The sequence below is a fragment of the Rhinopithecus bieti genome, unplaced genomic scaffold (assembly GCF_001698545.2).
Source record: "Rhinopithecus bieti isolate Rb0 unplaced genomic scaffold, ASM169854v2 scaffold_26298, whole genome shotgun sequence".
Classification (NCBI taxonomy): Eukaryota; Metazoa; Chordata; class Mammalia; order Primates; family Cercopithecidae; genus Rhinopithecus; species Rhinopithecus bieti.
In genome coordinates, this window is record NW_016811735.1 from 227,429 (window position 1) to 250,471 (window position 23,043).

At 41.8% G+C, this 23,043-nt stretch overlaps 1 protein-coding gene across 1 annotated transcript; it reads right to left on the reverse strand.

Moving 5' to 3' along the window:
- Nucleotides 1–2,498: 2,498 nt before the first annotated feature.
- Nucleotides 2,499–3,658, reverse strand: LOC108543977 (actin, cytoplasmic 1-like). Its single transcript, XM_017894856.1, has one exon. The coding sequence runs from the start codon at nt 3,618–3,620 to the stop codon at nt 3,105–3,107; it is 516 nt and encodes a 171-aa protein (XP_017750345.1). The 5' UTR covers nt 3,621–3,658; the 3' UTR covers nt 2,499–3,104.
- Nucleotides 3,659–23,043: the final 19,385 nt, after the last annotated feature.

The following is a 23,043-nucleotide window of genomic DNA, read 5'->3' on the forward strand; positions in this document are numbered from 1 at the left end:
GGGATTACAGGCATGAGCCACCTCACCTGGCCCCATTACTACTATCTAATTCCACAACATTTTCATCACTCTCCAAAAATATCTCATATTCATTAGGTAGTCATTCCCCTATTCTTTCCTCCCCTAGTAACCACAAATCTATTTTTTGTCTCTATGAATTTATCTATTCTGGACACTTTGTATAAATGGAATTACGTAATATGTGGCCTTTTGTGACTGGCTTCTTTCATTGAGCATGTTTTCAAGATTCATCCATGTTGTACCATGTACCAGTACTTCATTCCTTTTTTTTTCTTTTGTGAGACAGGGTCTTGCTGTTGCCCAGGCTGGAGTGCAGTGGCATGATCACATCTCACTGCAGCCTTGACATCCCTGGCTCACACAATCCTCCCACCTCAGCCTCCCAAGTAGCTAGGATCACAGGCACATGCCACCATACCCAGCTATTTTTTTTTTTTTTTTTTTTAATAGAGACAGGGTCTCACTATGTTACCCAGGCTGGTCTCAAACTCCTGGCTCACAGTCCTCTTGCCTCACCCTCCCAAAATACTGGGATTACAGGCATGAACCACTGCGCCTTGCTTTCATTCCTTTTAATGAACATATAATATTCCATTTTATGTATATACATTTTATTTATCCATTCATCAGTTGATAGACATTTGGATTGTTTCCACTGTTTGAATATTATAAATAATGGTACTATGATCATTCATGTACAAGTTTTTGTTTGAACATATGTTTTCAATTCTCTTGAGTGTATACCTAGGAGTGCAGTTGCTGGGTCATATGAAAATTCTGCTTAACTTTTTTTCTTTCTTTCTTTTTTTTTTTTTTTTTTTGAGACGGAGTCTTGCTCTGTCACCCAGGCTGGAGTGCAGTGGCGCTATCTCGGCTCACTGCAAACTCCGCCTCCCGGGTTTACACCATTCTCCTGCCTCAGCTTCCCAAATAGCTGGGACTACAGGCGCCCACCACCATGCCAGGCTAATTTTTTGTATTTTTAGTAGAGATGGGGTTTCACCATGTTAGCCAGGATGGTTTCGATCTCCTGACCTCGTGATCTGCCCATCTTGGCCTCCCAAAGTGCTAGGATTACAGGTGTGAGCCACTGCGCCCGGCCAAAAATTCTGCTTAACTTTTTAAAGAAACACGCAACTGCTTGCCAAAGTAACTGCACCATTTTACATTTCCATGAACAATGTTTCAGTTTCTCTACATCTTCACCAATTGTTGCTTTTATCTGTATTTTTTATTACGGCCATTCTAGCAACTGTGAAGTAATATTTCATTATGGTTTAGGTTTGCATTTCCCTGATAAGTAATGATGTCGAGCATCTTTTCATGTGCCTATTGGCCATTTGTAGATCTTTCTTTTTTTTCTTTAGATGGAGTCTTGCTCTGTCGCCCAGGCTGGAGTGCAGTGGCGCAATCTTGGCTCACTGCAACCTCTACTTCCCAGTTCAAGCGATTCTCACGCCTCAGCCTCCTGAGTAGCTAGGACTACAGCCACCACACCCAACTAATATTTGTATTTTTAATAGAGATGGGGTTTCACCATGTTGGCCAGGCTGGTCTTGAACTCCCGACCTGAAGTGATTCACCTGCCTTGGCCTCCCAAAATGCTGTGATTACAGGGGTGAGCCACCACGCCCAGCTGATGCTTTGCTTTTGATGTTATATTTGAGAAACTTGCCTACTTTAAAGTCACAAAGATGTATACCTATGTTTTCTTCTAAGAGTTTCTAGTTTAGTTCTTACCTTTAGGCCTTTGATGTATTTTGAGTTAATTTTTTATGTGGTGTGAGGTAGGCATCCAACTTCATTCTTTTGCATGTAGATATCCAGTTGTCCAAGCATCATTTATAGAAATGGTCTTTTCCCCCACTGAATGATCTTGGGATTGTTGTTAAAAATACATTGGCCACAGAAAAAAGAGAAAACCAAAATTTGTTGTCATCTCTTAAAGAATTAAGAATTGTGCATTACATCAATTAAAACACTGAATATGTTTACAATGTAAATGCAAACTTATTCCAGCTCAAGGCAAGTAACAGCCTACTGGTGTCCTGGCAGGAAAACATCAGGAAAGAAAGGAAACTGGGTCCTAAGGTTTGGGCTTCTCCAACCCTGACAGACAGGCAAGACAGAAATGACAACTGGTGGAGGGGCTCCTGCTGGTCTCTAGACAAATTCTGAAACACTGAGCTCTGACACATTAGTACCCTGCACAGATGGAGAGACTGCAGGTCAGGCAGAATCACCAAGTCACGGACTTCTCTTCCGCAAGCATGTTCTCACCTCTGCCATGAAGTGACTGAGCCACGTGTACTAAGGGTTTAAATAAAAGATAAGTACAAGGTATTAAATACCAAAGAAACAGTTAACTTCAATACAAGGTCAAAATCAGCAACAAATCCTACAATCCAGTGCTGACATCAGACACAAGCTTCAAGGACAAATTTCTTTTCTTTTCTTTTTCTTTTTATTTATTATGGTTTTTTTTGAGATGGAGTTTCACTCTTGTTGCCCAGGCTGGGGTGCAATGATGCGATCTCAGCTCACTGCAACCTCTGCCTCCCAGGTTTAAGCGATTCTCCTGCCTCAGCCTCCCGAGTAGCTAGGATTACAGGCATGCACCACCACGCCCAGCTCATGTTGTATTTTTAGTAGAGACGGGCTTTCTCCATGTTGGTCAGGCTGGTCTCAAACTCCCAACCTCAGGTGATCCGCCCACCTGGGCCTCCAAAAGTGCTGGGATTACAGGCATAAGCCACCGCAACCAGCCTGACAAATTTCTTTTCAAATGGTTGTTTCAGTTTCCTAAGGCTAGCATGAGATGTATACATTTGCCAGGGACAAATTTATACTTCTGAATTGACTCAGGCATCACAGGCTACATATCTCCTCACAGTCCATTTAGAAGCATTTGCATTGAACAGTGGAGGGCCTGACTGGTGACACTCCTGCTTGCTGATCCACATTGGCTGGAAGGTGGACAGTGAGGCCAGGATGGAGCTGCTGATCCACATGGAATACTTGTGCTCAGAGACAGCCATGATCTTGATCTTCATGGCCCTGGGTGCCGGGGCAGTGATCTCCTTCTATATCCTGTGTGTGATGCTTGGGTGCATGGCAATGCTGCCAGACAGCACCACATTGGTGTACAGGTCCTTGCAGATATCCACATCCCACTTCATGATGGAGTTCAAGGTGGTCTCCTGGATGCAGCAAGATTCCATGCCCAGGAAGGAGGGCTGGGACAGTGCCTCTGGACACCAGAACCACTCATTGCTGATGGTGACCACCTGGCTGTGGAACAGCTCGTAGCTCTTCTCCAGGGAGGAAGAGGACACGGCAGTGGCCATCTCCTGCTGCAAGTCCAAGGCAACATAGCACAGATTTTTCTGGATGTCACGCACAAATCCCCCACTCCACTGTGGTGATGAAGCTGTAGCAGGCCCCATGAGGATCTTCACCAGGTAGTCGGCAAGGTCCTGGCCAGCCAGGGCCAAACACAGTCTGACTGGGGGCGAGTGGTTATATCCCTGAAGATGGGCAAGTGTGGGTGACCCCATTGCTTGAGTCCGCGATGGTGCCAATGGCGCTGACAGAGGCATGCAGGGACAGGGTGACCTGAATGGCCCTGTACCTAATTGGGGTGAAACCCCGTCTCTACTAGCCGGACGAGGTGGCGGGCGCCTGTAGTCCCAGCTACTCGGGAGGTTGAGGCAGGAGAATGGCGTAAACCCGGGAGGCGGAGCTTGCAGTGAGCTGAGATCCGGCCACAGCACTCCAGCCTGGGTGACAGAGCGAGACTCCATCTCAAAAAAAAAAAAAAAAAAAAAAAAAAAAAAGGTGTCTAAGCCATAGAAATTGTGTAATTAGATATATTTTATTTATTTATTTGAGATGGAGTCTCAACTCTGTTGCCCAGGCTGGAGTGCAATGGCACAATCTCGGCTCACTGCAACCTCCGCCTCCCAGGTTCAAGTGATCCTCCTGCCTCAGCCTCCCGAGTAGCTGGGATTACAGGCACTCACCATCATGGCCAGCTAATTTTTTTTGTATTTTTGTAGAGACAGGGTTTCACCATGTTGGCCAGGCTGGTCTCGAACTCTTAACCTCAGGTGATCTGCCCGCCTCAGCCTCCCAAAGGGCTGGGATTACAGGCGTGAGCCACTGAGCCTGGCATACATATGTCTGAAAGAATAGTGAGTGGCCAGTATAAAAGATACTGGAAACAGTCAGGGAGCGGCGGCTCACACCTGTAATCCCAGCACTTTGGGAGGCCGAGGCGGGAGGATCACACCGTCAGGAGATCGAGACCATCCTGGCTAAAACAGTGAAACCCTGTCTCTACTAAAAATACAAAAAAATTGGCCAGGCATGGTGGCAGGCACATGTAGTCCCAGCTACTCGGGAGGCTGAGGCAGGAGAATGGTGTGAACCCGGAAGGCCGAGGTTGCAGTGAGCCGAGATAGCACCACTGCACTCCAGCCTGGGTGACAGAGCAAGACTCTGTCTCAAAAAAAAAAAAAAAAAAAGATACTGGAAACAGAGAAAGCAAGTTTTTTAGGGTGGCTGGATGAGGGCAAATGTATAATTAAATGATGAATGTGTTCATTAAGGCAGTGGTAGGAAGAACAAAAAGAAGACGACATAAAAGAGTGATTGAGGTGACTGACAAAAGAAGGAACATAAAAGAGTGATTGACACCTGAGAATCCTTTGACTTGGGTTGTTCCTAGCCATCCTTTCTGATATCCCTTCCTAACTTAAGTAGGTTAAGGATTAAGGTTCTTCCACTCTTGTTCTTGATTCATGTTCACTGGTGAATAACACCACTTTAGACTCTTTCAAAGTGCTATAATACTGATTTATTTGATCCTCTCAAAAGAAGCGTACAGACAACCATTTTAGAATGACTGTAAAGGGTCTTAATTTTAAGGTTCAAAGGGCACACAACTTAGCTGTTCTGCAGTTGAACACAGAGGAACTTCAGTCTGTTTGACTGATGGGGCTGTGGAGAGAGCAGGACACACATCTTCATGAAGTTTCAGTCCTGACCAGTTCTCATAAAACCTCATTTCTTACCTCTCTTTAGGACCACTCTGAGAGAATACATGTAGAGGTCTTCAAATCAGGAAAGTCATCACCACTATCTTTCTCGCCATTATCATATCAATCTTCCCCAATAGTAACACAGGACTTCTCTTATAGCATCCAGACAAAACTGTGGTTTTTCACTTACTGAGGCTTCCTAGAGCCCAGAAAAAGCATAGAGGACCTACCTGTTTATCCCTCTGCTCTTTTTTTTTTTTTTTTTGAAACAGAGTCTTGCTCAGTCACCCAGGCTGGAGTGCAGTGGCGCTATCTCGGCTCACTGCAAGCTCCGCCTCAGGGGTTCACACCATCCTCCTGCCTCGGCCTCCCGAGTAGCTGGGACTACAGGCACCCACCACTACGCCCGGCTAATTTTTTTGTATTTTCAGTAGAGACAGGGTTTCACCGTGTTAGCTAGGATGGTCTCGATCTCCTGACCTCGTGATCCGCCCGTCTCAGCCTCCCAAAGTGCTGGGATTACAGGCGTGAGCCACAGTGCCTGGCCTCTCTGCTCTTGACTGTTGATTCCATAGTTGATTCCTGCCTCCAGGGGAATGCTACAGATGCCTCTCTTCCCAACCAAGCAATGGGGACTAAACAAGAACACATTTTCCTTTAAAATTGTGTCATATCACAGATTATTACCATCATCTGGCCTCCTCAAAAGAGAATGCATTTTCCTCTGTATGTAACCATGAATGTATATATGTCCAAATGGATTGGTTCATCTGTGTTGAACTTGGGAAAAACTTTAGTGATCTTCTATGGAATTCCCACATGTGCTTTTATTTGTGGGTTTGAGGTCCCAACAGGAAAAATAGAGAACTGATCACTATCCTGGATCTTCTCACACAAGTATCGGAGCATCTGAACACTCACATTTAGAATGTTTGGGGATTTGATTGGAAAAGGTATTGTTACTGGATAGAGTTGTTGAGGTTCTTGGTATGTTGAACAAAGAATTGAACAACGCCGGGCACAGTGGCTCACACCTATAATCCCAACACTTTGGGAGGCCGAGGCAGGTGGATCATTCGAGATCAGGAGTTTGAGACCAGCCTGGCCAACATGGCAAAACCCCATCTCTACTGAAAATACAAAAATTAGCTAGGCGTGGTGGCGTGCGCCTGTAATCCCAGCTACCCGGGAGGTTGAGGCAGGAGAATCACTGGAACCTGGGGGGAAGAGGCTTCAGTGAGCCAACATCATGCCACTGCACTCCAACCTGGGTAACAGAGCAAGACTCCATCTCAAAAAAAAGAATTGAACAAAGTAATAAAAGAACAGAGCAAGGAAAGAGTGAAAGCACAAGTTTATTAAAGACAATTAGCAGAGTGGGAGTGGGCTCCAGCAAGCGTCTCAAGAGCCTCCTCAATTAGGGTTTTTATTAAGCTAAAGGAACCTAGCAACACCCCTTGGTGCCCTGTAGAGGCCTCCAATTGGCTACACGGTGAAGGATTGGCTGAAACGGAGACCCGACCAGAGTCAGTCAGGGGATGAAGTGGCTTGTTATCATGGGAGTGAGGATGTGGCCTATATGCTGCACCTGCTGCTCTCCTGCCAAATAATAAAAACCCTATGTTTAAAAACAGCTGGCCAGGTGTGGTGGCTCACACCTGTAATCCCAACACTTTGGGAGGCCAAGGCAGGTAGATCACGAGGTCAGGAGTTTGAGACCAGCCTGGCCAACATAGTGAAACCCTGTCTCTATTAAAAATACAAAAAATTAGCCAGGTGTGGTGGTGGGCACCTGTAAAGCTACTAGTGAGGCTGAGGCAGGAGAATTGCTTGAACCCAGGAGGTGTCAGCCACCATGCCCGGCCAGGAACTTGATAGACTCTAACATGCAAATAAAAGAGCAAAGGGCCAAGAGTGGCCAAGACACTCTTGAAGAGTAAGGTGGGAGGATTTATTCTATCAACTATCTAGTCTTACTGAAACAACCTCGTTGTCTGGAGTAACACCCAAGGTTCGTTGTCCCACAGCCACGGAGAACAAGAACAAGGACACACGAAGAGTGAGGTTAAGAATGGAAGTTTAATAAGTGAAAGAAAGAGAAGAGCTCTCTGCTTCAGAGATGGGTCCTGGAAAAATAGGTTCCAGATCTGCAGTGAAATGCAGGGAGTTTTATAGATGAGCTGGTGAATAGGCGGTGTCTGATTTACGTAAGGTGCAAAAAACTGGTTACACCAGGTGTGCCATTTGCATAGGGCATGAATTTCTCATAGCTCCCACCCTAATCTTCTATTATGCTGGTGGGTTCTCTGCCTGAGCTGTGCCATGTTGCCCATGTATCTATTACTGTACACATGGTAACAAAAAAAAGGGAAGATGGAACCTCCATGGTGGACATGTCTGGCCCCCAGTTAGCCCTTTCCTGTTGGCACAGCTGCCGGCATTCCCCCATGCAACTTTCTAGCTTCCTTACTTATGTTTGCAGTTTGATTTGTCAGGCTGATCTTTGTTAGGAAAAAAATGATTCTTGGCCAGGCGTGGTGGCTCGTGCCTGTAATACCAGCACTTTGGGAGGCTGAGGCAGGTGGATCACGAGGTCAGGAGATTGAGACCATGCTGGCTAACAAGGTGAAACCCTGTCTCTACTAAAAATACAAAAATTAGCCAGGCATGGTGGCAGGCGCCTGTAGTCCCAGCTACTCGGGAGGCTGAGGTAAGAGAATGATGTGAACCCGGGAGGTGGAGCTTGCAGTGAGCCGAGATTGCACCCCTGCACTCCAGCCTGGGCAACAGAGTGAGACTCCATCTAAAAAAAATAAAAAGATTCTTGGGCTACTTTTTGTTAGACAGGAAGCTCTGCTGAAGACTCTGCTGACCTCACTATCTGCCTAAATAATTTCTTTCTACCTCCTGTATCATTATGACAAAGCTATAGTAATTATAATACTCTGGTATTGGTTCAAAATAAAATAAAATGATTGATAGAACAAATAAGAGGTCCTAGAAACAGACCCACACATATGGATGCTTGATATGACAGAGGGGGCATTGGAGATTGGGGGGAAAGGAATAGTCATTTAATGACTAGATCTGGGACTATTGATTATCAAATCAAGGTGAAAAATAAAACGGGGTCCCTATCTCATACCACATAAAGGTCCCTATCTCACATCACATAAAATTCTATAGATAATTAAAGCTAAATTAAAACTTTCAGAAAAAAAGAAAGAAAATATCACCTAGAGATCTTTTTATTTTTTTATTTTTTTTATTTTATATATTAGAGGTACCTGCCACCACGCCCAGCTAATTTTTGTATATTTAGTAGAGACGGGGTTTCACCATCTTGGCCAGGCTGATCTCGAACTCCTGTCCTTAAATGATCCACCTACCTTGGCCTCCCAAAGTGCTGGGATTATAGGCGTGAGCCACTGTGCCTGGCCTAATTTTTGTATGTGGACTATCATATTCTTATAAAACTGCTTTCCTTGATGTTTTCATTAACCTCTTTATTTGAGAAAATGAAACATACACTGTTACCTTTTTTGGTGATGATCATCTAGCTTTTTAATCTTAACTATTTGTTAACTGGAATCTACTTTTTGCTTCAATACATTCTGCTGACCCTCTGGAATCCTGTTCAAATGAGGATTCATTATTTTTTAGGCTTTCTGCAAAGATAGCATCCTGGAATTTCTTTTCATTGCATTCCTAGGTTGGGTCCTTTTTACTAGCTCACAAGTTTCATTCTCTCCGGTGTATATCCTTAAATTTTTTTTTCAGAAAAATGTAGAAGTGAAATAAATGTGAGTTCTTGCATCTCTGAAATATCTTTTTTACTCTTTCATGTATTTGTCTGGTATAGAATTACAGATTCAACAACTTTCTGTTCCGACTTCGAAGGTACTGCTTCAATATCTTCTTGTATACCTCTTTGCTGATGACAAAACAGATGCCAATCCACTTCTCATTCTTGTTTGGGTAACCTCTGTTTTCCTTCTCTGGAAACTTTTAGGCTCTTCCTATAATTTTTATTATTCCGAAATCTTGAAGGATTTGTCATAGGCATTTGAACCACAACAACTCCATCTTGAATAGGTGCTGAGACCTACTGGACTGCACTTCCAGGAGGTTAGGCTTTCTAAGTCACAGGATGAGACAGGAGGTCAGCAAAGATACTGGTCATAAAGACCTTGCTGATAAAACAGGTTGCATTAAAGAAGCTGACTGAAACCCACCAAAACCAAGATGGTGACAAGAGTGACCTCTGGTCGTCCTCAAGGTTCATTATACACTCATTATAATATATTAGCATGCTCGGAGACACTCCCACCAGCACCATGACAGTTTACAAATACCATGCCAATGTCAGGGTGTTACCCTATATGGTCCAAAAGGGGGAGGAAAGCTTAGTTTTGGGAAACTAACTTTCTAAAGTTAGTTTTAGTAACTTCTAAAGTACTAAACTCCTTTCCTGGAAAACTTGTGAATAATCTACCCCTTGTTTAGCATATAAAGAAGAAGTAATTACAAGTATCCTTAGTGGGGCAGCCCAAGCTGCTGCTCTGCCTCTGGAGTAGCCAACTATTATTCCTTTGTTTCTTAATAAACGCTTTCACTTTACTCTATGGACTGATCCCAAATTCTTTCTTGTACAAGATCCAAGAACCCACTCTTGGGGTCTGGAGTGGGACTCCTTCCTGGTAACAGGTTTCTGTGTGCGTGTGTGTGTGTGTGTTTAAATTTGCTGTGTGTACAGATATGTGTGTGTGTGTATATATACACACACACACACACATATATACGTGTTTAAAAGTTCCTATGCTTGGTACGTTTTCAGTACAAAGACATGCATCTCTAAGTTACCTGAACTATTTGTTCTCCTAGTATTTCTTTTCTTCCATTTTTTTCCTAATTTTTTTTCTTAACTTCTATTAGGTAGTTAGTAGATATCCTAGACTAACATTTTTTTTCCAATTATCTTTTGGGGAAGGATGTTTTTGTTTGTTATCCCAACACTATTAAATTTTTATTTTGACAATCATTTTTAATTTCTAGGAGTTCTCTTATTTGCGTCGTTCCTTTTCCATAGCAGCCTATTTTTGACTTACAATGCAATATCCTCAAATCTCTTCATAGATACTAATTTTTTTAGTATACATAGACACATACTTTTTTTCCAATGTTTTCTCTGTTTCTTGTATAAGTTGTACTCCCTGGGAATAGCTCTGTTTTTTCAATAAGGCCCTTTTCTTACTTGCTGTTAGTTTTCTTTAAATGTCTAGTAAATGCGGGTTGAACATTTAAGACTTGCACAAAAACAAAGGACTAGGGCCAGGCGCAATGGCTCATGCCTGTAATCTTAACACTTTGAGAGGCCCAGTCAGGAGGATTGCTTGAGGCCAGGAGTTTGAGACCAGCCTGGCCAACATAGTGAGACCTTGTCTCAACAAAAAAATTAGCTGGGGCCAGGCGCAGTGGCTCACACCTGTAATCCTAACACTTTCAGAGGCTGAGGTGTGTAGATGACCTGAGGTCAGGAGTTTGAGACCAGCCTGGCCAACATGGTGAAACCCTGTCTCTACTAAAAATACAAAATTTAGCTGGGTGTGATGGCACGTGCCTATAATCCCAGCTACTCAGGAGGCTGAGACAGGAGAATCACTTGAACCCGGGAGGCAGAGGTTGCAGTGAGCCGAGACTGTGCCACTGCACTCCAGCCTGGGCGACACAGGGAGTCGCTGTCTTAAAAAAAAAAAAAAAGAAAGAAATTAGTTGGGCATGGTGGTACGCACCTGTAATCCTAGTTACTCAACAGGCTGAGGCAGGAGGATTGCTCGAGCCCAGGAGTTTGAGGCTGCAGTGAGCTATGATCATGCCACTGCGTTTTAGCCTGGGTGACAGAACGAAACCCTGTCTCTAAAAATAAATAAATAAATGACTAGGTAGCTGCTGGAGTTTCATCTGCTGCTGTAGGTTCAATTTTCATAGCTGATTTCTCTCTGTAATAGGAGGGGTAATGTCAACTTTATATGGTGGATGTGTCAACTGGGAGGCTTCTTTTTAGGGTACACAGACAGAAGGAGGGCCCTTCTAACTGCCAAAATGAGAAAAGCTTACCTACCTGGATTGTTCCCAAGGCAGATCATTTTCTTTAGGGAAGAATGACTCCTTCAATTTTGGTTTTTAGTTTAGTTTTCCGTTAGTGACTGCTGCAGCTAGCCACTTTATATATAAGATTGGAGTAGGGAGAGTCACAGCATCAACTGGCACAAAGTGGTTTGATAGACTGTCTTTCAATTACCCCTTTGATATCAGTCCTGTTTCCACTCTGCTTCTGCTCTTAGTCTAGAGCCTCTTAGAGGCATTCTTGGGAAAGAAGATTTCACATTTGCTAAATTCTCATTTGCACACGTTCCAGGTGATAGTTTTCTTTAGTCTATCTGCTAATGAGTTCCCACCCCATTGCTACTGTGGGGAAAACAATCAGCCCAGGATCCAGTTAAGAATCCCAGTGCAGGCCGGATGCGGTGATTTATGCCTGTAATCCCAGCACTTTGGGAGGCCAAGGTGGGCAGATTACCTGAGGCCAGGAGTTCAAGACCAGCCTGGCCAACATGGCGAAACCCCGTCTCTGCTAAAAATACAAAAAATTAGCCAGGGATGGTGGTGCACACCTGTAGTTCCAGACACTCAGGAGGTTGAGGCAGGAGAATCACTTGAACCCATGAGGCAGAGGTTGCAGTGAGGTGAGATCGCACCACTGCACTCCAGCCTAGATGAGAAAGCAAGACTCCTATCTCAAAAACAAACAACAACAACAACAAAACAAACAACAACAACAAAAAAACAATGTAGGCCAGGTGTGGTGGCTCATGCCTGTAATCCCAGTACTCTGGGAGGCTGAGGTAGGAGGATTGCTTGAGCCCAGGAGTTTGAGACCAGCCTCGACAAAATAGTGAGACTCACCCCCTCATCTCCACAAAAAACATAAAAAATGAAATTAGCCTGGTGTGGTGGTGCAAATCTGTGGTCCTAGCTGCTCAGGAGGCTTAGGTGGGAGGGTCACTTGAACCAGAGAGATTGAGGCTGCAGTGTACTATGGTCATGCCACTGCACTCCAGCCTGGGTGTCAGAGACCCTGTCTCAATACAAAAGAATCCCAGGGCACATCTTAGACAGCAGAGGGACAGGGTACCTCCAGAAATAACTGATTAATAGTCTTTATAACAGGTTAATTTGTATGTTAAAGTTACTGATGGTCTGTGTTAAAAATGATTTAACTCCTTCCCTGTGTTATAAGTGAATGGTCAATTAGTTACCCAAAGTTCCAAGTAGATTTTCCTTCCAGAGGAGGCGGAGCTTGCAGTGAGCCGAGATCATGCTACTGCACTCCAGCCTGGGCGAAAGAGCGAGACCCTGTCTCAAAATACAACAACAACAACAACAACAACAACAAAAAACGATGTTCAAATACCAATATTTGTAACTAAAAATTAAATTTAAAAAAGATGTTCATATATTCCAAATCTCCTCTCCCTTCTAGTTATATTTATTGATAACTTATTTCATTTATATTCTAGAAGTTTCATGCCTTTCTTGTCAAATTGGTTAATTTAAATCAATGTATCAAAGTAAAATCTCTAATACTACAAATCTTGAGCTTCTTAACCTAAAAATGCTGAAGGCTGGACCTCATCTTTTGACAGATAAACTACCTGCTCTGTTAGGCACTGGTTTGAGAGGTCTGCCTGGCATTCACTGGCCACATGTTATGTCAGATACATGACATGTGCGCTTATTATGTGCCTGTCAGAGATAGTAGGGTTCTATGGAATATTATATGAATATTACAAGTGAGTAGCAATATTAAAATAAGTTTTAAAAATAAAGTTGAATGAATAAACAAGTGAATAAAATTGTTCACATATAAAATGAACAGATAAACCTTAAAGTAGTTGGTATTAACTTAATGGTGTTGTGGGTAGAAATTTTATAATACTTTAATTCTGATTTAGTAACAAAGGAGTATTTTTACACAAAAGGAAAACCCTACAAACCAGCAAGTCTTCTTGGAAAGATAAGAAAAATTTATGCAGGGTATGGTGGCTCGTGCCTGTAATCCTAACACTTTGGGAGGCCAAGGCGGGCAGATCACTTGACATCGGGAGTTCAAGACCAGCCTGACCAACATGGAGAAACCCCATCTCTACTAAAAAAACAAAATTAGCCAGGTGTAGTGAGGCATGCCTGTAATCTCAGGACTCGGGGAGGCAGAGGCAGGAGAATCACTTGAACTTGGAAGGCCGAGGTTGTGGTGAGCCGAGATCCTGCCATGGACTCCAGCCTGGGCAACAAGAGCGAAACTCTGTCTCAAAAAAAAAGAAAAGAAAACTTATAATGATTATAATGAAGACAAAAAATTTCCTCAGAATTCCAATAGAAAAAATGAGTCATTTAGAATTCAACTTTTTACTAAATACATACAGATTCCAGCTTTCTCATCCATTAAGTGAATCCCTACAGTAAATACCATCTAGAAGGAAAGCCGTAGAATACATAGTTCAGGACCAGCCAGGTGTGGTGGCTCACGCCTGTAATCCCAGTACTTTGGGAGGCTTAAGGCAGGTGACTCACAAGGTCAGGAGATCGAGACTATCCTGGCTAACACGGTGAAACCCCGTCTCTACTAAAACTACAAAAACAAAATTAGCCAGGTGTGGTGGCGGGCACCTGTAGTCCCACTTACTCAGGAGTTTGGAGCCTTTTCTTTATATAAAATTAGGAGTAAATCAACGTGTTTCAGCAACTTAGTTGTGCTTTGAAGATTAATTTACCAGTTTGGGCCAAGCCTGCTTTGCATTTCTTACTCCAGTTTAAGAAGTCTTAAGTCCTATGATCTGAGCATAACGTGCTGCCCATCCTGTCTCCTCTGCCTGGAATGCTGCCGTGGGGCTACATCATATTCACTTCTCCTTTTTTTTTTTTTTTTCCCTTGTCCTGGAAATTGTATTATAGCATGGCGAGGAGTTGAGTGGGGAGAGAAAGTTCTTCAACTCATTTGATGGCATTAGTATCCCCATAATACCAAGACTGATAAAAAGCATGAGAAGAGAAAACTACATGCCAAACTCAACGTAGATACAAAGCTCTAAAATAAAGTTCTATCGGGAACAAGAAAAGGTGTATCTCAGAAATGATTTAACATTAGGAAACCTGTTACTATAAATCATTGTATTAATAGTTCAGAGGTTTAAAGCCCCATGATTATCTCAATAACATTATTTTTTGAAAAATTCAATAGCTACTTTGACTTAAGAGAAAAGTCTTTAAGCAAATGGGGAATGAATAGCAACTTGATAAAGGACACTTATCAGAAATCTATGGTAACCATCATACTGAATAATACAACAGAAGCATTCCCATTACTGTTAGGGAAAATGAGAATACTCACTTTTACTGCTAATGTTCAACATGGTGCTGGATTTTCTAGCCAATACAGTAAAACAAGCAAAAGGCAAAAACATTAGGAAAGGAAGAAATGAAAATCGTATTTTCAGAAAATGTAATTTTCTTTCTAGAAAATAGGATGTAAGGACAACCTACTAGATGGTGCAGCAAGGTGGCTAAATAGATTAAAGTGATAACTTACATTTTTTGTATATACCAGTAATAAAATAGAAAAAAGGGAACCCACCCAAAGGGGCCAAATGAAGTACCTATGAGTACACTGAACAAAAGATGTATGAGACTTATGGGAAAATATGAAATATCATTGAAAAATATTAAAGACTTAAGTAAATGGGTATTTCATGTTTCAGGATGGGAAATTTTAGTATTCTAAAGATATTAGTCTATTGCAAATTAATAAAAATTTGATGTAGTGCCTACAAAATGTTAATATTATACTAATAGGATCTTTCCAAATAACTCTTTGGTCAAAGTGTATTATTATTTTGACACACTATTAGGTTTCATTATTTATTTAGAATGTTTATTTAGAATGAGTAATATTGGCATATAGGAGGTTTTTGTACTATATTAATCAGCTGTTGAGGCTTAAAGTTATACTAGATTTCTTAAATTTATTTTTATTTCGTATTTGCCTACGGTCTGAAATAATTTAAGTAACTTTAGAATGATCTGCTCTTTGAAGGATGCAGAACTCAGTTATGAAATTATTATATAGTATTATATGGTGTGTTTTAAACAATGTAGTCTACTCTCTATGATAATTGGACTATTCAACTTTTCTACTTTTTGTGGGATCAATTACGATTATTTATATTGTGTTTTAAAGTCATTAATCACAAGTGGGTTTTGGATTTTGTGAAATACTTTTTCTGCATCTATAGTTATGATTATGGGATTTTTCTTCTTTAGCTTGTTGATGGGTTACCTTTTTTTTTGTTTTTTTTTTTGAGACGGAGTCTCGCTCTGTCTCCCAGGCTGGAGTGCAGTGGCCGGATCTCAGCTCACTGCAAGCTCCGCCTCCTGGGTTTAGGCCATTCTCCTGCCTCAGCCTCCCGAGTAGCTGGGACTACAGGTGCCCACCACCTCGCCCTGCTAGTTTTTTGTATTTTTTAGTAGAGACGGGGTTTCACCGTGTTAGCCAGGATGGTCTCGATCGCCTGACCTCGTGATCCGCCCGTCTCGGCCTCCCAAAGTGCTGGGATTACAGGCTTGAGCCACCGCACCCGGCCGTGATGGGTTACCTTAATTGATTTTTGAATGTTTAACTAGCCTTCCATACCTGGGGTAAATCGCACTTGGTGATTGATATGGTTTGGCTCTGTGTCCTCACCCAAATCTCTTCTTGAATTGTACTCCCATAATTTCCACGTGTTGTGGGAGGGACCCGGTGGGAGATAATTTGAATCATGGTGGTTCCCCCATACTGTTCTCCTGGTAGTGAATAACTCTCATGAGATCTGATGGCTTTATCAGGGGTTTCTGCTTTTGCATCTTCCTCATTTTTCTCTTGCTGCTGCCGTGTAAGCAGTGTCTTTTGCCTCCCGCCATGGTTCTGAGGCCTCCCCAGCCGTATGGAACTGTAAGTCCAATTAACCCTCTTTTCCTTCCCAGTCTCGGATATGTCTTTATCAGCAGTGTGAAAACAGACTAATATAGTAAAAGTGTATAATTCTTTTTCTTCATTGTTGGACTAAATTTGCTAATGTTTTATTGAAGATTTCGCACCTATGTTTATGAGAGATATTGGTCTGTCATTTTCTTTTCTTTGTCTGGTTTTGGTATGAGGGTGATGTTGTCCACATAGAATTAGTTAGGAAAGCCAGGCACGGTGGGTCACGCCTGTAATCCCAGCAGTTTTGGAGGCTAAGGCGGGTGGATCACTTGAAGTCAGGAGTTTGAGACCAGCCTGACTGACATGGTGAAACCCCATCTCTACTAAAAATACAAAAATATTAGCTGGGCGTGGTGGTGCATGCCTGTAATCCCAGCTACTTGGGAGACTGAGGCAGGAGAATTGCTTGATCCCAGGAGATGGAGGTTGCAGTGAGCTGAGATGGTGCCATTGCACTCCAACCTGGGTGACAAGAGCTAACACCCATCTCAAAAAAAGAAAAAAAAGCCAGGCGCAGTGGCTCACACCTGTAATCCCAGCACTTTGGGAGGCCGAGGCAGGCGGATCACAAGGTCAGGAGATCGAGACCATCCCTGGCTGACACGGTGAAACCCCATCTCTATGAAAAATACAAAAAAAAATTAGCCGGGTGTGGTGGTGGACGCCTGTAGTCCCAGCTACTCAGGAGGCAGAGGCAGGAGAATGGGGTGAACTTGGGAGGCGGAGCTTGCAGTGAGCAGAGATCACGCCACTGCACTCCAGCCTGGGTGACAAGGTGAGACCCCGTCTCAAAAAAAAAAGTTAGGAAAGATTTTCTCTACTTCTATCTTTTGAAAGAGAGTGTAGATGATTTGCATAATTTCTTCCTTAAATGTTTCATGGAATTCATCAGTTAGACCATCTGGATCTAGTACTTTCTGTTTCAGAAAGTTACCAATTATTGATCCCATTTTAAAAATAGGTATAGGCCTATTCAGATTGTTTCTTCTTGTGTAAGTTTTGCCAGATTGTGTCTTTAAGAAATTGGTCCATTTCATTTAGGTTATCAAATTTATGAGCGTAGAGTTTTTTTTCTTGTTTTTGTTTTTGGACAGAGTTTTATCACCCTTTCAGTCTTCATGGGATCTGTAGTGATGTTCCCCTCTTTCATTTTAATATTAGTAATTTATGCCTTCTCAATTTTTTTGTAGTTAGATTACTAGAAGTGTTTTGCTTTTATTGCTCTTTTCAAGAACAAGCTTTTGATTTCAATGATTTTCTCTATTTTCTGTTGTAAATTTCATTGATTTCTGCTCTAATTTTATTATTTATTTTCTTCTACTTACTTTGCATTTAATTAACTCTTCTTTTTGTGTTTTCCTAAAGTGGAAGCTAAAATTGATTTTAGATCTTTCATTTTTTCTAATATATGCATTCAATGGTGTTAATTTCCCTCTAATCACTGTTTTAACTGCTTCCCACAAATTTTGATTGTATTTTCACTTTCATTTAATTCAAAGTATTTCAAAATTTCTTTTGAAATTTCTTCTTTGGCTCACATGTAAATTAGAAGTATATTTAATCTCCAAATATTTTGGGATTTCTAAGTTATTTTTCTATTATTGATTTCTAGTTAAATTCCATTGTTGTCTGAGAGCAGACATTGTATAATTTCTATTCTCCCAAGTGGGTTAAAGTGTATTTTATGGCCCAAAATGTAGTCTCTCCTGGTGAATGTTCCCTATGAGCTTAAGAAAAATGTGTATTTTGCTGTTGTTAAATGAAGTTGTTTACAGATGTCAATATTATTCAGTTGATTGATGGTGTTGTTGAGTTCAACTGTGTCTTTACTGATTTTTTTTGTGCTGGATCTGTCTGTTTCTGATAGCGATATGTTGAAATCTCCAACTATGACAATGGAGTCATCTGTTTTTCTTTGTAGTTCTATTGGTTTTTACCTCGCATATTTTGATATTGTGTTGCTAGGCACACAACTTTAAGGATTGTTAAGTCTTTTTGGAGAAATAACTTCTTAATCATTACATAATGTTTCTCTTTATCCCTGATAAATTTTTATTTTATTTTATTTTATTTTTGATACACAGTCTTGCTCTGTCTCCCAGGCTGGAGTGCAGTGGCCCAATCTCGGCTCACTGCAGTCTCCACCTCCCATGTTCAAGCGATTCTCCTGCCTCAGCCTCCCAAGTAGTTGGGACTACAGGCACACGTCATAATGCCCGGCTAATTTTTGTATGTTTAGTGGAGACAGGGTTTCATCATGTTGGCCAGGCTGGTCTCAAACTCCTGAGCTCGGATGATCCACCTGCCTTGGCCTCCCAAAGTACTGGGATTATGAGTGTGAACCACCATGTCTCGCCCCTTTTGTGGCTTTAATTGAGCCTTGTATGTAATTCCATTTTTATTCATTTGTTACCATATCACTTATACTTTTTTTTTAAGATGTCACCCTAGAGTTTGCAATGTACATTTACAGCTAATCCAAGCCCAATTTCAAATAACACTACACCATTTCTTGAACAGTGTTCCTTATAATAATTAAATAATCCTAATTCTTCCTTCCCATCTTTGTATCATTGCTGTCATTTGTATCACTTACAATATGTAAGCATACATAACCATACACGTATAAGCACACATAAGCAAATATATTTGTTAATATTATTTTGCACAAACCATTATCTGTTAGATCAATTAAAAATAAGAAAAAGTTTCTATTTTACTTTCACTTACTACTTCTTTGGTGCTCTTTCTTTATGTGGATCCGAGATTCTGACCTGTGTTATTTTCCTTCTCTCTAAATAATTCTTTTCTTTTCTTTTCTTTTCTTTTTTTTGAGATGGAGTGTCTCTCTGTCACCCAGGCTGGAGTGCAGTAGCACGGTGCGATTTCAGCTTACTGGAACCTCTGTCTCCTAGGTTCAAGCAATTCTCCTGCCTCAGCCTCCCGAGTACCTGGGATTACAGGCATGTGCCACCACACCTGGCTAATTTTTTTGAATTTCTAGTAGAGACAGGGTTTCACCATGTTGGCCAGGCTGGTCTTGAATTCTTGACCTATGGTAATGTGCCCCAGTTGGCCTCCCAAAATGTTGGGATTACAGGTGTGAGCCACCACACCCGACTTCTAAAGAATTCTTTTAACATTTTTTGGGATTCTACTGGCAACAAATTCCCTCAATATTTGTTTTTCTGAGAAAATCTATATTTCTCCTTGACTTTTAAAGGATAGTTTCACAGCCTACAGAATTCTAGATTGATGGAGTTTTTTTCTCTAAATACTTTAAATATTTTACTCTGCTTTCTTCTTGCTTACATGGTTTCTGAGGAGAAGTCAGTTGTAATTCTTAACTTTGCTCCTCCTCTGTAGTTAAGGTGTTTCTCTGGTTTCTTTTTTTTTTTTTGAGACGGAATCTCACTCTGTTGCCCAGGCTAGAGGGCAGTGGTGCGGTCTTGGCTCACTGCAACCTCCACCTCCCAGGTTCAAGCGATTCTCCTGCTTCAGCCTCCCAAGTATTTTGGATTGCAGGCACATGCCACCATGCCTGGCTAATTTTTTGCATTTTTAGTAGAGATGGGGTTTTACCATGTTGGCCAGGCTAGTCTCGAGCTCCTGACCTCAGATGATCCACCCGCCTTGGCCTCCCAAAGTGCTGGGATTACAGACATGAGCCACTGTGCCTGGACCCCTCTAGTTTCTTTCAGGATTTTTTCTTTATCTTTGATTTTTGGTAGTTTGAAAATTATAGGACTGGTTGCAGTTTTCTGTTTTTGTTTTTTATATTTATCTGCTTAGTGTTCTCTGAGCTTCCTGGATCTGTAGTTTGGTGTCTGACATTAATTTGAGGGAACTCTCAAGTCGTTATTCTTTCAAACAATATTAATAATTTCTTCTATTCCTTTCTTTTTTCTCCTTCTGGTATTCATAATATGCAGATGTTATATCTTCTGTAGTTGTTCCATAAGTTTTGGATAGTCTCTTAGGTTTGTTTTGTTTTGTTTTGTTTTGTTTGTTTGTTTTGTCTTTGTTCTCTTTTATTGCCAGTTTGAAAGGTTCCTATTGGCTGGACATGGTGGCTTACGCCTGTAATCCCAGCACTTTGAGAGGCCAAGGCAGGTGGATTGCCTGAGCTCAGGAGTTCAAGACCAGTCTGGGCAACATGGTGAAATCCCGTCTGTACTAAAATACAAAAAATTAACCTGGCGTGGTGGTGTATGCCTGTAGTCCCAGCCTGGGCAACATGGTGAAACCCCATCTCTACTAAAAATACAAAAAATTAGCTGGGCATGGCGTCATGCGCCTGTAGTCCCAGCTACTCGGGAAGCTGAGGCAGGAGAATTGCTTGAACCTGGGAGGTGGAGGTTGCAGTGAGCTGAGATCACGCCCCACTGCACTCCAGCCCAGGCGATGAAATGAGACTCCATCTCAAAAAAAAGGTTTCTATTGATGTATTATAGAATCAGAGATTCTTTCCTCAGCCATGTCCAGTCTAGTAGCCTATCAAAGACATTCTTCATTTTCTATTCACAGTGTTTTTTATCTCTTGCCTTTTTTTTTTTTTTTTTTTTTTTTTTTTTTTTTTTTTTTTTTTTTTTTTTTTTTTTTTTTTTGGAGATAGAGCCTCGCTCTGTTACCCAGGCTGGAATGCAGTGGCATGATCTCAACTCACTGCAACCTCTGTTTCCCGGGTCTGGGTTCAAGAGATTCTCGTACCTCAGCCTCACAAGAAGCTGGGACTACAGGCACGCACCACCACCCCCAGCTAATTTTTTTTGTATTTTTAGTAGAGACAGGGTTTCGCCATGTTGCCCAGGCTGGTCTCGAACTCCTGAGCTCAGGCAATCTGTCCCACTTAGGCCTCCCAAAGTGTTAGGATTATAGGCGTAGGCGTAAGCCACCGCTCCCAGCGTCTTTTTGGTTCTTTCTTAGGATTTCCATCTCTTTGTTTACACTGACCATCTTTTCTTGCATGCTGTCTACTTTACCCATTAAAGCTGTTAGTATATTAATCAAAGTTGTTTAAAATTTCTTGTCTAATAAGTCCAACATTCCTGCTATGTCTGGTTCTGATGCTTGCTCTGTCTCTTCAAAATGTGTGTTTTGGCTTTTAGTTTGCCTTGTAAGTTTTTTTTCATACTGGACAGGATGTACTGGGTAAAAGGAACTGCTGCAAATACGCCTTTAGTAATGGGGGAGTAAGGTGTGGGGAGAAAGAAAGTATTCCTCTATGAATCCTATGATTAGGTCTCAGTCTTTTAGTGAGCATATGCTTCTGGAATGTGAACTTTACAAGTGCTTCTCAGTTTTTTCTTCCCCCTTAGGTGAGACAAAATGGCCAGAGTGGGCTGGAGTTGGGCATTTTTCCCTTCTCCCAGGGCAGTTAGCCCTGATAAAACTCCAGCAGTTTAGGCTCTGATTAAATAATTCTCCCGAGGGCAGACTTTGTTAAGAATAGCATGCTCTGGCATGTTTCAAAATGGTTCTTTTTCTTCTTCTCCTGCTAGAAGCCTGACAAGATTTTTCTCTGGTATTTATTGTGAGAATCTGGTCAAACTCTTGGAGGTAAAACTCACAGAAGCTTGGGTTCTGCCTCCCCTATGTCTGGTTTCTTCTGAAATTTTTGACTCTCAGACTTGTCTACACCTAGCCTCTGGCAATGCAATTATAGTTCATATTTTTCTGCCCTGGCATTGGTTCCTTTGGAGATTTCTGGTCTGGGTAGCTTGTGACTTTTCTACATACCTGTCTGCCTCTCCAATTTTGGGGATAGTGGTTTGCCCTGTGACCTCACTTTTCTTCTGGATTTAAGAAAAATTATTTCAGTTTGTTAAGCTTTTCTTTTTTTTTTTTTTTGAGACAAAGTCTTGCTCTGTCACCCAGGGTGGAGTGCAGTGATCTCACCCATCTTTATTTCACATTGGAAGTATTCCTCAAATGTCTGGAGTCAGGGGGTCTTGACTGTTTATATTTTTTAATGAAGTAATAAGTGGATTATGAGCTCTCTTGTGTGGAACTTGTCTGCTGGCCAAGATGATGGGACAGGAATGCTGACATTGTACTTTAATGGGCAGAATGCAGGGGATTTTCCATGGAACCCTTGGATTTATTTACAGAATAACGTTTTAGTGTGATGTGCAAATGTATGGGAAGTTCTGGATGGTCTCTGTTCCTCCTATCATACCCTCACCCTGGGGGTAGATTCTTGGTTGTAAGGTATTCTGCATGCAGAGGTGGAAAGGAAGGAAAACTGTTTCATATGTGGAATCTTGGCCTTATATCTCATTCCTGTACTCAGTTGTCTCTGATAGCTCCTGGTTCTGGAAACTTCTAGCACTCCGTAGTGTGAATTGTTTTTTCCTGAGTTATATCTCTCACCCTCCACAGTTTCTTCTGCTTCCCCCACCATCAGTTATAATTCATAAGCTATCTTCCAAAATTGCTTTGAAATCTGCCATCTACTAATGATCTTTTCCCCATTCTCCTGTTTAGATCCTTATGTTTCTTTTCCCATTCTCTTATTTATATCTTTATGTCTCTTTTTATTTCTTAAGTATGATTTTAATGAAATCTTAGGAGGGTGAGATGATAAATCAAGTTCTCAATTCTAACAAGGCAAAAACAAGCTCATCAGCAGTTCACTAGTTGGGCACTATGGCTCATGTCTGTAATCTCAGCACTTTGGTAGGCCAAGGTAGGGAAGATTGCCTGAGCTCAGGAGTTCGAGACCAGCCTGGCCAACATGGTGAAACCCCATCTCTACTAAGAATACAAAAATTAGCCAGGCATGGTGGCTCATGCCTAAAATTCCAGCACTTTGGGAGGCCGAGGTAGGGCAGATTGCCTGAGCTCAGGAGTTCAAGACCAGCCTGGCCAAGATGGTGAAACCCTGTCTCTACTAAA